This window comes from Eptatretus burgeri, chromosome 4 (genome assembly GCF_056783735.1).
Source record: "Eptatretus burgeri isolate ZD-2024b chromosome 4, Ebu_testis_v1, whole genome shotgun sequence".
NCBI classification, from domain to species: Eukaryota; Metazoa; Chordata; class Myxini; order Myxiniformes; family Myxinidae; genus Eptatretus; species Eptatretus burgeri.
The window spans coordinates 73,410,514-73,425,992 of NC_140964.1; the positions used below are offsets into that span (position 1 = coordinate 73,410,514).

A 15,479-nucleotide genomic window follows, 5' to 3' on the forward strand; every position below is an offset into this window, starting at 1 on the left:
AGGATGGTAACTGGGGAGGTTTCGGAGAGTCAGCATGTATACCGTTGTATATCTTGCATAATTTGTTCGGGCATAGCTGAAAAACATGCGACAGGTTTTGCAGACACCACAGATGAAGATCCAAATTGTTCTCTTTGGTTGCTCTGAGAAACATCAAGACCAGCCATACTTCATCCATATAATCCAACCAAACTGAGCGGTTTTCCCCATTTCTCCCTTGCGAACCTTTTCCTTGAAACTGTTCTAGAGCATCAGCAGCCATGTGCAGCTATTGTTAGCCAGAGTTTCCGATAGATTCTCCTTACTTGGAATGAGTGATAAGCGTTGCAGGAGGCCTCTTGTTTCGTCTCCAATAATCTGACCCTCTGATGTCTCGAAAGCCCTCAACAACAGACGCTCTAAGGCTTCAAGTGTTAGCAGGTGAACACGCAATGCTCTGTTGTAATGTTTACCGGACATCACTTTGTTAATGAACCCACTGGCGCAGATTCCAGCTTCTACTACTATTTCCTCAAAGCCACTGGACTGAAGCCGTTTTCCAAGAGCACCAAGATATGCACAGGTAGTGTGAAAAACACCCATCCTGACAATTACGTCTTCAAACAAACGGTTATTCTGCCATACAAGAGCATTTGTTTTTTTTGCCACCACCAGATCAAACGTCACGATTGTGTAGTGCTGGCCCACTTCTCTGGATGCTGCCTGGGAAAGTTTCAGGTGTTGGACAGTGGCATTCTCAGTAACCGGGGCATTCACGGGAGCCATGTAGTCAACTGTGGATAACACATCCTTGTCATCTTTGCTCTCCGCTGTCATGGTTACCCAACCAGCCCATCCAGGTACCATCTGGGTCGCGTTCTGCAGCAGTGCCCTGCAAAATACCCACACTGTATCAGACCATTGGGCCCAAGTTTCTGTGTCTGTTTGTGGGGCATCACTGATGGATACTACAAGGGATGGTTCAGTCTTGGTATTGACAAAACATGGCTTTATCTCTTGAGGATTGTAAACCACTGAGCGCTGCTTGTTCTTGAGAACGGGACTTGAATGCAAGAGGGGTTGCTGCAAGCATCTACAAGAACCTCCTGGATCATTATCCCATGGGCCGTGTGTGTTGTGCCAGTACCCAAAGGTGTTTCTTCGTTCAGGTCAAAATTGTCCCAGCATAGATGACTAACAACATTTCTGGCTGGCTGAATTGAAGGTGGAATAACGCCTTCTCTCTCCACTATGCTCTTACACATGGCCGTTTCCAGTTCCAGCAAACGAGAGTAGGAAACAGTGTCCATATCGATTCAATCGAGTGACTATTTCAGCACTACCAGTCAAATGCCTTAGTGTCATAACCAGAAGAAGGTGTTTGGGCATTGTCCATTGCCCTCTTGTCAAAGCTTGGCAAATATCTTCAGCAAAGGAATCAACCAATCTGCTTCTTTTTGTCGATGCATCTGCAAATTTCTTTCCAGTAATCACCCAGGAGAGAAAATCTTGCAATTGAGTAGGTGGGTGGATAATTCCACTAAGTAAGAAGCTTGGTGAAGGTGGCCAAGGCATCTCTGTGGATTCTTCTTTGGAGCCAAGAATAAGTCTTCTTAGGAGTAGTGCTGCTTCTTCAAGGCGTTTCAGGTCAGATGCAGCAACCTCAAATGCAGACTCGATGGCCTGACCTTTTGGAACTTCCGTCAAATACACAAGTTCACTCCTGTAATTAGGTTGCCAAAACTGTATTTTGCTTCCAAATTTCTTCGTCAACTTTGCTTTTATCTTGTCAGTTTTGTAATTGACATTGTAAAATTCGGGGCTATTGCTCAACATGAACTGCAAATATCGGTCCTTGAGCATTGTAACTCTTTCAACGTTAGCCCCATGGATAATGCTGTTCTCAACATATTGGCAGACATGCTCAAATGCAGCTGCATGAGCATTCTGTTGTTCCACGACAGAAGTGTCTACATCAGTTTTTTCATGCCGATCATCTGTGCGTGTATAATGCTTACGACACGACGGATGGTAGTGTGCCTCACGGGCGATTAAATCAACATCTTGTACTTTCGCCAATATATTGGCATCTTTCATTTTCTCAGCGGCTGCTTTGATTGACTCTTCTGCGCTACTTGTAACACACTTCACAAGCCTCTCTTCCTTCCCCTGTACCTTTTTACGTGATCTGTCGCAGAAGAGACATTTAGTCGCAGGAAATAACATTGCAGCCAATCCTGAGGATCTGCGTCTCTTGGCGCTACATGGTACTTCATCGTCTTCAGCAGGACCCTTTCTTTTGAGGAAGCGGGACGTGTTCGTGAAATTTGTACAACACCATCTGTGCGCTCCATGCACGTTTTTGCAGAAAGTTTTTGGTACCTCCATACAAATATCATCAAGCCTTTCACTGGCATTAGCTCTCTTTTGTCGCAGTTCCACTGTTTCTTCTATCTTCGAGAAACTAACATCTGAAAGTGGTCTAACTTTTTTATCTGAGGTGTGTTTCACATAGTGTATAATACAGGAGAAGCCTTCATGTGAATATATGGCTTTAGACCGTGAGCTGGCCTTTAATTTCAAGGGTTTTTCATCTGTTTTCTTCTTGTCGGCCATTGAAAAGACTCATCTCAACTGAAATACAGAAATCAATAAACATCAACATCAATTCAACAATCTGTGAATACTACATGTATGATGGCAGTGAGCTCGTGAACAACAGAAATTATGCATAAGTTTTAAAGAAAAAACATCCACAAATGACAAATTCCAAAATTAGGTCTAAAAACAGCCTGAAAATGACTTTCGGAAATGACGTCACTGTGACGTCACTATAGCGGCCATCTTGGATTGCATTTTGAGATTTTCAGTTAAGACTTGACCCAACGGTAAAGTATGAGAAATTTCAGCGTCCTAGCCTAAGAGATAGCGAAGATATTTACGGAGACCAAATTCCTTATTTCATAATGGGGGGTGGGGTTACTGCGGGGCGTGTCACGACCACACCCACCACCGATTTTTTTTGCAGACAACCGGATTGTGCTGGGGCATGAGTCAGGCTATCTGAAAAACAGTCTACAAAAAATCCCCAGGGGGGGGGATGGGGGTCTACGGTGGCCCATGGTCTACCCAACTGGGGGAGCAAAGCTAAATAACTCAAGGGGTGATCTCCTTGGGGTCTTCTGGTCGACCTACATGTGTGGACTGTGGAACATCGAGGGCTATTATGAAAGGCACCGTGAAGCTCTGCAATGCTCTGAAACCAGTTTCTGCCTTTCTGCCAAACATTTGTGTCTCTTCATGTCACTTTCTCTGCAAAAGGTATGCTGGCACTCTGGACATAGCATTTGGTATGCTGATCACTCTCGGTGTGCTCTCAGTAGGTTATATCTGCATGGGCCAATCTGTAAGTAGCTCACCACCCTGCCAGAGATGCTGTCACCTCTTCCTACCATGCATCTTCTGGGATATTCATTTCCATCAGATCCATATGGATCACATCCTTCCATCACCTATGTTGGCCTCCTTGTAAGAGGGGTTTACGCAGCCAGAAAAACAGGATGATCTTGAGTGTTCGTTTAAGCAATCGCAGCAGATGACAAAGCCAACCTAGTTGACGTTTGAGACTTCTGCTGGCACTGTTTCTTTTTTGTTTTGTATTTTTCCACTGTTCCCCTCCTGCTACAATTATTCCCAAGATGGTGTCATAGTCCGGTGGATTATGAAAAAATTGTGATTTTTTTGATAAAAGTATGAAACTTGGCATATAAGTTAGTTATGGCATACCAATGCATATCTGATATAGGGACATTTGCGATTTGACCTACTTACGGTTTTATTCAAGATGGCCGCCAATTTGTCAGAAAAATGTGAATAAGTTCTATCTTAACATATTGTTGCGAATTCGCGCCCGCCGGCGTGCGAACGGCCACGCGACTAGAATCGCGGCACGTTGCCCACCGGACGGGCAATTCAGTCGTGACCCTCTCGGACCAACGCCGGGAGCTAGTCACGGGTGGGGGTTTAACCTCACCACGATCGTGCCAATTGCCCACCTGCGAAGGATAGGGTCGCTCGCCAAATTCGACCTACCTAAGTACCTGTGCGAATGGTCGACCGGGCGATCGCACCACGCCACAGGCCGACTACGGACACGAACCGCTTAAGCGGTCCATTCCGTGCTACAGTGATAACCGAGCGGTGTTATCGTCGGCCTTGATGGTTCCGATTAATTATCGGGCGTATTAAGCCCACTACGAACCTTTTACGTGAATCAGGATGGAGGGTCAATTAAAAGGAAGGGGACAAAGCGAAACGGGAAAACAGTTCAACACAATGCACATTTATTCCGCGGCACACGGAAAGCACATATATACAGCCACAATAATCAAAATGCACATATAAAGCGAAAGCAAGAGTTAAACCGAATACGCGTACACACGGCAACACTTATACAGTTCTACTTTATAGACGGCGCCAACACACATTTACTCAAAAGCAAAGGAAAGAAGCCACCCTCATAGACAAGGGGGCAGACGGGGCCCGTGGGCCTTTATGGCGTGGGACTTGGCAGACCAAACGAGTCCCACGAGACCGTTGCAGGTTACCTGCACCCTCGCGCTACGATAGTGGGCGAGCTCTCTCCGGCGCTCCTTGTACGAATGCGCAGGTCCGCGCGACAGCTGGCAGAGCGGCGCCTCCAGTCCGCGTCCCCTCCGCGACGTCCGGACTCTCCACCGACAGCAAGCTCCAACGAGCGGGTCGCTCTACGGACCGCTTCTCCAAGACCCAGACGGCAGAAGACCATGAACCACCGACTGACACTGACACTCTCATCGACCACCCTGACCTGACCTCCTCTCAGCGGCGCCTCTGTGCGCCCTTTTATTTCCCCGGCACCCCGCCCCTCTCTTTGCGGAACGCGGGGGGGGGGGAGGGGGAGACATTCCACCAGAGAAATCGGGGCGGGAGTTGAGTTCCAACCGTCATTCTTGTTTACCAGAGAAATCGGGGTGGGAGTTGAGTTCCAACCGTCATTCTTGTTTACCAGAGAAATCGGGGTGGGAGTTGAGTTCCAACCGTCATTCTTGTTTACCAGAGGAATCGGGGTGGGAGTTGTTGTTCCCCTTTTGTGTTCGTGGAGAAGTTGACGGTTGCTGGCGGAGTGGTGAGGATGGTGTGGTTGTTGAGAGGCAGGTGTGGTTGTGGTTGTTGTGAAGCGGCGTTGTGGTTGGTGGTTGTTGTGTGATGGCGGTTGAGACGTGGTTGGTTCAAAATAAAGAAAGAACAGAAAAATGCCTAACTCAAAGCATCGCAGCCCGAATGAATCACATAAGTTCCCTCTAGACAACGGATTTGGGGCTAACTACATATGTACTTAGAGATATCTCACCTACTACGGGCCCTTCATGGTGTAATGCGAATTTCCACAGCCGTAACAATATATAATCAATAATTTAGCGGTTTCTTGCTATGAAAGAATCATGAGCAATATAAACATGCTTCTCTGAGCAAAATATCCCAAATAAATAGATAAAAACTAATATATATATATATATATATATATATATATATATATATATATATATATATATATATATATATATATATATATATATATATATATACATTATGCACACAAATTCTTATTATTCTGACATATTGTCATTCATATGTCCTAAATGAGTTGATTAGATCGAACACTGAGTAATATCATAAGGTAACCGAACTTTAATAACATTAAAAGACATTTGAAGCAACTATAAATACATTTCTGCAACAATGATTTCTCCCTCCTTTCAAAATGGCCGCCAGCAGACAGCTTTTGGTGTGATGGATCTTCCAGATAAAAGGTGCGTATTTGAGCGATCAAATGAGTTTATAGTTAATAAAATGAATTGAATTTGTACATTGGTGACTAGTGACTATTAATATAAGGTAAACGGTTTAAATATTTGTATTAATATGCCCAGCAGAGAGATATTTCAATAATCAAAGTATTAAAGGGAGGTAATGAGATTTACCTCAGACTGAGGGACCAGTAATTATTTTGAAATGTTCAATTATAATTTTTTTTTTTTGATGAATGCAAGCCATTTAGGCTACACTATAATTAATGTGTATGAACAAACAAACTCATAATGCCTTACTTTTTAGTGGTGTGCGTTTGCCTTTACTGGGTAGTAAATGGTTTTATATTTTCATTTACAAACTCGAAGAACCCGCGGGAGAGCTTCATAGTCGGACTCCAGCTACACCTACAAATTGGAATCAATGTTTCATCTGTCGGACAGTTACTGATGAACCACTAAAATGTCCAGCTGATTCCAAACGCAAAAACCTTGGGGCAGGTTATGTGACATTCGCACAAAATGTTGAAAGGTTTCAAGATCTAAATAGTCTACCCATCCAATTTGATATTCAAGGACTTGATAATGGCACTGGTATTGCTGATACACTTCTAAGTCACAGAGCAAGCTGGCATGACTCCTGTCATACAAAATTCAATTCCACACAGTTGAAGCGAGCAGAAAAGAGAAAGTCAGCATGTGATGATGAGTTGGCTATTGACCGAGCTAAAAAGTCTACACGTAAGTGTACTCTGGTAGAATGTGAAGCACCCGATGTTTGCTTCTTCTGTGATGAACATATACCTGGTGAAACATTACATGATGCATCTACATTTAAGCTTGACGCTCATGTTCGAGAATGTGCACTAAAATTGCAAGACACCACATTGCTTTCCAAGCTCAGTCCTGGAGATTTAGTTGCACAATCTGCAAAATATCATGCAAAATGCCTTGTTGGACTTTACAATGCAGTGCGGGTTCTGGAAATGGATTCTCCAAAAGATTCAAGAACAAAAATGATGCATGGTATTGCTCTTGCAGACATTGTAAACTACATTGAAGAAACAAAATCAGAATCCAGGACAAGTTGTGTTTTTAAGACGTCTGACCTCGCTAGACAATATGAAGAGAGGCTGCAAGAATATGGACTGTCAAACTCAAGTCGCATTCATTCCTCGAAGTTAAAAGAGCGTATCCTGATCCAATTTCCTGAACTAGAGGACTTTAAAAAAGGACGAGATGTTTTACTGTCATTCAAACAAGATGTTGCTCCAAACATACGGATAATGCATGAACAAACGTATGACGAAGACGCTCTTAATCTCTCAATGGCTGCTAAAATTATCAGACAATAAATATTCAGCCAAGATATCAAGTTTGATGGAAGCTTTGACACAAACTGTTATGAGGAGTCTGTACCACAATCTCTGGTGACTTTCGTGAACTCAATATTGTATGGGCCAACATTAGAATTCAAACACAAGTCTCAGATTTCCCTCACTATAGCTCAGTTGATAAAATCCAAACCAAGGCAGAGAAAGGGGGAATGTCAGACACAATTTCACCAAGGAAGGCAAACGGAAACCCCATTATGTGTGTACTTAGGCCTCTCTGTGCATGCTCAGACACGCAAGAAACATTTAGTTGAGATGCTATTTAACCTGGGGATAAGTATTTCTTACGACAGGGTCCTCGCTATTTCTACCCAGTTAGCAAACAGTGTGTGCATAAGATTCCATGAAGAAAATGTTGTTTGTCTAACAAAACTCAGAGATGGCTTATTTACAACTTCTGCAAGAGATAACATTGATCACAATCCTAGTTCTAGAACAGCTAAGGCTTCCTTCCATGGTACAGGGATATCTATCTTTCAGCATGTAACATCTGAGAATAGAGGCTCTGCTTGAGCAAGATCGTTATTGATAAATGAGAATATCCCAGCATCCAAAGCAGTGCCGACACTACCCGACTTCCACATGACAATTGAGCAAGTTGCAGTTCCAAAAGACGCTACAGTTCCCACTATTAATGGTGGACAAGTACACGAGATGCGTTACATAACAGAGGCTCTTGAAGACGAACACAACTGGCTCGACTTTGTAAATGAGACTGTTGGTGAGGATCAATTCACAGATGATATGGGTGATGTTTCATGGGCTGCTTACCATGCCAAGAAGATCAGCAGAGATGTAGTGCAATCAGATCTGTCAGCATTGTTACCACTTTTCAGCAATGAGGCTAAATCTGTTGCAATGATTCACCATGCCATGAACCTGATCAGGAATGCCACTCTTCGTGTAAATCCTGGGCAGATACCTGTCATTGCGGTCGACCAGCCACTCTATGCCATAGCAAAACAAATTCAGTGGGGCCTACCAAACAGCCATGGAGAAGATAAGTTTGTCAAAATGTTAGGTGGTTTACACATCGAGATGGCTGCGTTCAAGCTACTTGGCGATCTACTTGAAAAGAGTGGCTGGACAAGTGCTTTGGTGGAAGCTAACATTACAACTACTGGGAAGGCTGATTCCTTCTTGAAAGTATCACACCTTACACAAACCAGGTATGCACACCAAGTGACAGCATGTAGTCTTTATGCATTGCTCAAAAAGGCATTTGCGGAGAAAGCAACACTCAACCAACGTGTTCTTCAATTTGAAAATTGGATCAGGCAAGCGTCCATGCAAAGTCCACAATTCAAGTTCTGGTATACTGTGCTCAATCTTCAACTTCTGGAATTTATCTTCATCAAAGCAACCCGCCTTGGTAGGTTCCAACTCTATGTTGATGCCATTGCCAGCATTGTTCCGTGGTTTTTTGCCTTGGATCATCTCAACTATGCCCGTTGGTTGTCAGTGCATTTGCGAGATATGTCAAACTTATGGTCACCACATCCTATCACGGCAAGAGAATTTGATATAGGACACTTCGTCATCCACAAAACAAAACGGGTATTTTCCGGAATTGCTCTAGATCAAGCACATGAGCAAAACAACGCCAGCGTCAAAGGTGATGGTGGTGCGGTAGGATTAACTGAAAACCCAAGTGCTCTACGGAGGTGGATGGTTGCTGGTCCAGAAGTTTCAAGACTGGTTGAAGAATTTGAGTCTTGTCTTCATATGGCACAATCAGATGAAGGTATAGAAGGGGTGCAGCATCTTGATGTTTCACAAAGCATACAAGGAACATTTGTACATGACATTTCATCTCTTACACAAGTTATTTGTGAAATGGGAAATCCATTCTTGGAAGAAACACAAGATCTGTTTAGTTTGGATACCAAGGAGTTTGTCAATCCAGGTATGATAAGAGTTGTTCAAGAGATGGAAACAATTGGCAAGAAACAAGCTGAGGTTTTCTACACAGAAAGACTCATCCAAAACAAAAAGCCAATCAGCGACAAGATTACAAAAAAATAAATTTCAACTGTTTGGTGCCAAAGGAAAGAATACTACATCAACAAGAAGTGGAAAGATAGATTCCCTGAAAAGTGACTGTTCACTGTTCTCTCGACTGTATATAGCTTGCCAAACGAGAAACAAAAATTTGGATGGATTTTTCATGCACGAAAATCAACCATCACCACCATCACTAAGTCTGAATGGCAACTTGTGCATCGGAAGCAAATCGGAATTGCTCTCTAAATGTCTTGAGCCACTTTCACACAGTGTGTTTGATGAGCAATGTGAAGTTGTAATACTGGATGGCGCTGCAGTGGTCAACCTCTTGAAACCAAATGATGCCAATACCTTTCAAGACTATGCCACCAGTGTTTTCCTCCCATATGTGAAACGGCAACTCAAAGACGCGGTCAGAGTTGATATCATCTGCGACTGTTATGTAGACGATAGCTTGAAAGCTACTGTCAGAGAAAAACGGGGAATAGGGATTCGCAAGCGAGTGAGCGCCAACACTAAAATGGTTTCTTAAAGGTAGATGAAAACAAGAAAGAACTATTTCACTTTCGAGCAACCTTCGTGCAAGATATCGAGGATGGTGGCAATGCTATCACAACATATGGCAGCAGTGTGATCACTAACAACAAAGACATTGACTGTTCTTCACTTCAGCCTTGCACACACGAGGAGGCAGATACCCGCATCATGGTCCATCTGGCACATGCCAGCAGGAATGGCCACAAGAGAATTGTCATCAGAACAGTTGACAGATGTTGTTGTCTTGGCACTTTCTCTCTTCCCAAGTTTCACCATTGACAAGTTATGGATATCTTTTGGAACAGGGAAAATTTTCAGATACATTGCTATCCATGACATCAGCCAGCATCTTGGGCCAGACAAGTGTGTAGCACTTCCCTTCTTCCACGCCTTCACTGGGTGTGACACGGTGTCATCTTTCCTAGGTAAAGGAAAGAAGACTGCATGGGATGCATGGATGGATGATGATGATGTTGTTACATCATTTATCAAGAAATTGACTTCTTCACCAGAGTCTGTCAATGAGGGTAATATCCATGTACTTGAAAGGCTTGTTATCCATATGTATGACAAGACATGCAGATTTCTGAAAGTTGATGCCTGTAGGAAATACCTCTTCTCGTCAAAGGGAAAGACAATGGACTCTATTCCTTCAACATATGCAGCCCTTGTTCAGCATACCAAGAGAGCTGTATTTCAAGGCATACATGTGTGGGGTCAAACACTATCACAAGAGCCCTTGTTACCCAGTCCCCAAGAATATGGATGGCAAAGAGGCTCCAATGGGAAGTGGATACCTCTATGGACCGCACTACCTGCAGCTGAAGCATCTTGTCAAGAACTCTTGCGATGTGGATGCAAGAAAGGATGTAAAAGATGATGTAAATGCAAGAGAAACAATCTTCCCTGCACTACTCTCTGTGCATGTGGGGGTGGACTATGTTAAGGCAAGGAAAGAGTTTATGATAGACAGATGGAAAGTTAATTGTTGCATTTGGACAAAATAGACTAAATATTTCATAGGAATTTTACCTCTATACGAATTGATCTATAAAACAGTTTCTTGGATGTGTTATATATATATATATATATATATATATATATATGCATAAAGCATGAATCTTAAACATGTGCTTGACATTAATTATATTGGCATGTTCAGTAATGGTAATATATATATATATATATATATATATATATATATATATATATATATATATATATATATATATATCTGGTAATTATCTACTGTGGTTATTATCTGGTTATTATCCATGACATACTGGTTATTTGTCAGTGGTTACTAATAAAGGTTATAGAGATATCTCTATAACCATATAGTGGTTACTATATGGTTACTAATAAAGGTTATTATCTGGTTATTATCCATGACATACTGGCATTCAAGATACCACACGAGTCATGTATATATATATATATATATATATATATATATATATATATATATATATATATATATATATATATATATATATATATATATATATATATATATATATATATATATATATATATATATATATATATATATATATATATATACATACATATATACATATATATATATATATATATATATATATATATATATATATATATGACTCATGTGGTATCTCGAATGTCAGTATGTCATGGATAATAACCAGATAACATAGCACCAGTAGTGGTGGATCTAAACACTGACATGGTCCTATATATATATATATATATATATATATATATATATATATATATATATATATATATATATATATATATATATATATATATATATATATATATATATATATGTTTACCAATGGTAAATTAGCTTTAATATGTCCTAGACATTACGAAGAAATAAAATTGCATTTGTTCTGACTTATTTGTTGTAAGCAATATCAGTGGGGGTTCCAGCATTTTGGTGCATAATATATAATCATGTGACCCAATAATTGTGTTGTTGAGTATATAAAATTATACATTTATTATCTTTAGAAGGTGTTCAATAGTTTTAACGTAATTATACACATATATAGTATAAGAGAAAATTAACAACACATGATAATTAAACCTCAAAGTGTAAACATTACAGTAATATTGCTTGTTTTGTGGTAAACATGACACGCATGGACGCCATCTTGGATAAAACCGGAAGTAGGCAGAATTTTCAATGTCCCTATATCACAAATCATCAGTAACATATACAGTGATGTTATTGCCAAATTTGACGCTTTTATCACAAAAATCTCAATTCGCCCAAAAATTGTCTTAATCTGCCGGACTACAGTACTCCTTCAATAAGTAAATGACCACAAAGGAAGATTACAAGCCAAGGTGTGAGCGTAACCATATCCACATGGATTACCGTTCATGGATACCAACAGCACATTGATTATCCCTCCAAGAGGGGTGTTTAAAATGCTCTCAGAACAAGATACTCACAATAGTACAAGAAATGCAGATGATGACCAATTTTCAATTTACAACCATTAATAATTAGCAAGAAAATATTTGTTTTCATTACATATAATTAAATATTAAAATATATGTTCCCTTGAAAGGAACTGCGAGGCATTACAAGGCCATTAGATCCATCAAAGCCTGCGCTAGTAATGCCGAATTATGGTTGTTTGTCCATTCCCTATCCTTTAATATGCTCAGCGTCAAGTAAGCAGCACATACCATTTTAACGTCTTTGGTACGACTCGGTTGGGCTTAAAACTGTCAACGTCCCAGATTCAGAGCGGATGATCTAACCATTGCGCCACTTTGTCTGGTTAGATATCGAGACATAAAATGGCCTTTCTTTGACCAATATGGAGGCATCTCTTTCTGAGAACATTTTGAACACCCCTCGTAAGAATGATTCAAATCATATCCCACAGCTTGCATACAAAACAAAACAAAACTGGAACTGCTCTTGGAAGAGCACATACCTCCGCCAGGCTGAAAAGTTTACGTTTTGTATCCCATTGATAGGCCGGATATGTATCCGGACCTGAACCAAAATCGAATCGGCTTGTTCTTGTCACCTACCCAATGCATCCACCAAGTTTTGTCATCATCTGTCTACAACTTTTCATGATATTGTGGTATATATCGATTTTGGCCCCATCTCTCAATGGTGAGGAAACACTTAGAAACTGCAAGAAATTCGCGTATCCATATTCCGATCTTCACTGACATTGAATCTGTTCTTGTCACACACCCAGCCTGTCCACCAAGTTTCGTCCGAATCCATCCATAATTTTTTGAGATATCCTGCTCACAGACAAACATACAAACAAACAAGGATGAATACATAACCTCCGTCCACCTTCGGTGGTGGAGGCAATGACAAAAGTTTTCCACTTACTTCCTTTTGCAAGATCAAGCGTTTTCTTTGTGGCTGGAAAATTCGCCTCTTCATCACTCCAGGTGGACTTTTCCTCAGTTGCTGTGTCCATTCGTTGTCTGCATGGCACATCAATAGCTCTGCTTTCAATTGGTACTAACATAAACAAAATAATTATTTCTAGATGCTTTTGAAACTGTACCACCACCTGACATAAGAGTAGTCTCCCATGAAATCGGGATACCGATTACCCAACAGAAAGCTTAGGCATCCACTGTCTTGCGTTAACCCCAAAGTCTCGTACTCTCAGCTAAACCAGACCTTAAAAATGACAAGCTCATGCTCTTATTGAGGCAGGCTGATTCATGATAAAATTAGTTTGTTTCATTCAGATTGGGAGCTTTAATGATATGCCCAAATAAATGCTCACTACGAGTACGATACATACAACCCCTGCCAGAAAAGCAACGGCACGGCAATGAGCACTCAGAACCCAATCAAATGCAAGCTACTACAGCGTGCAGAACAGAATAGTCTGGCCATTCTTTGGGAAATATGGAAAATAAAGGCAGATTAACGAAAGCTTAAATGCACCTAAAGGTTATCACATAGGGTCATGACACAAAGGTAATGCAGAAAGGAAACAAAGCATGCAATCAAATTTTAGTGATAGCTACAAAGCCTTCAGCAGCAGTTGGACAAGAAACATAATAACTGAAATAAATAAATTAAAATAATTAAAAAAGAACAGTTGAACAAAGATGAAGATACCGTCCCTTGCCAGCCTTTTGTATTTCCAAAATCACAAGGTGGGAAAACCTTGATGTTGAGACAAATGGAATTTAGATTTTGGCAAACCATCATGCTTTTATTGGTCTGGTTAGGAATGACAGAATAGCTCAGAGGTAGCATGCTACCCTTGACACCATCTAATCTGTGATTCATTTCTGCCGCAACTTTCAAACTGCCAGCCGAGTAGGCTTTTCAGGAAGGGTCAATGAACACGCCCTCCTTCGGATGGGATGTTAGACCTCCTCTGCCACCTGCTTTGTATTTAACTGGAGGATGAGATCTCACTCAACCTTGCAAAAAGTCATCCAATGTGTGCCAGTACTGTAAAATGGACAGGAATGGTGGTGGAAAATCAACACCATTGCTTACATAATATGTAGATAGTCCCAAAGAGGATTGAGATTTAAAGATCAAAAGCTGTCTTTAACATATCCCATTAAATCTATTCAGTGTTACAAGTATCCTCAAGATTTTGGTGGAATCTTGTAGATCCTAGATGTCAACTTGTACACAACAGAGTACGAGCCATTTTGTATGACAGCAAATTAATTTGATTTGGATTTAATTCTCATTTAGTATTGCAGTAAACGGACAAGTGTGTGTGCAACTGTCCTAGAAGCAAAAACAAACAACGAACTGTGCTGTCATAAAATCATCCCCCCCGCCCTCATAAGTAAACAAAATCGCACCGCATTCTTTTGAAGTCATGTTCGTCATGCAGATAATCAAGTCCTTCCGAAGAGTACGAAGAGGAAGCAAGTGAAGACTGTTGAAGGGACAGCGAGTCAAAATAAATTTTACGTTTCACCACTGATTGAGGGAGATTATCGACCGAGTGAGATGTTGTCCCTGCCCGCATTCTCTTCAGGTTCGCTTTGTCTTTATGTACCAGTGATGTGTGGTTAACTGGAGGGGATAAAGTCGGCTTGGCGCGTTTGGCCTTCGTAGCCCCTCCAACTGAGTTTGATGACTGTCCTCCAGCAACCCCTGAGGCCATCTCGGACTGTGCTGCTGCCTCTTCTGGGAGTGAGGACCGAACGTTAGGTGGGCTTTCCATCACGCAATTTTCTGAAAAATTGAGGTCCATTTCATCTCCCTCTTTCATCAACACGTTTGCTGGCGTTGAGACACCAGAGTTTGTCGGCCGGTCACTCTTCTTATGGGAAGGTCCTTCCATCCCCGGTCTAGCAGAAGGGGATTGACTCCTTTGCAATCCTAATAATGACACAGTGCACAGGTTTATAGCATTTGGACATGTTGAAGAACTGTGTCTGAAAGTATTAGCATCTCTCTTAGTAACAGGCAAATTTTTTTTACTGGAAACAGCAAAAGAGGACTTAGCCATTAAATCATGAGGCAAGTCTGAACCTTTGAGGGGCTCGAACGTCTCCAAGGAATCCTGAGAATCATCAAAGAGCGAGCAGAAAGCAGCTTTTATCATTCTCCTGGCCAGACGATTTGTATCATCACTGAAAGAGTTAAACAGAGAGAAAATGAGTTCAATACTGCCAAAAAAAGTAGCACAATGAATATTATTGTATATGGATTGGGGAGGGATGGGCTGTCAGACTGCACAAAATTTCACAT

At 41.3% G+C, this 15,479-nt stretch overlaps 1 protein-coding gene across 2 annotated transcripts in view; it reads right to left on the reverse strand.

The window, feature by feature from the left end:
• The window catches only part of LOC147028345 (uncharacterized), a 66,843-nt gene that overhangs the window by 20,324 nt on the left and 31,040 nt on the right, over positions 1-15,479 (reverse strand). The window contains exons 6-8 of one of the 2 annotated variants that reach the window (XM_085878664.1): positions 15,261-15,361; positions 14,582-15,107; positions 13,122-13,219 (exon numbers count right to left, since the gene is read on the reverse strand). In XM_085878664.1, coding sequence (XP_085734790.1) covers positions 13,122-13,219; positions 14,582-15,107; positions 15,261-15,361 — 725 coding nt within the window. Of the gene's footprint in view, positions 1-13,121; positions 13,220-14,581; positions 15,362-15,479 lie in introns of both variants that reach the window. The other variant, XM_085878663.1, reaches the window with a different exon arrangement.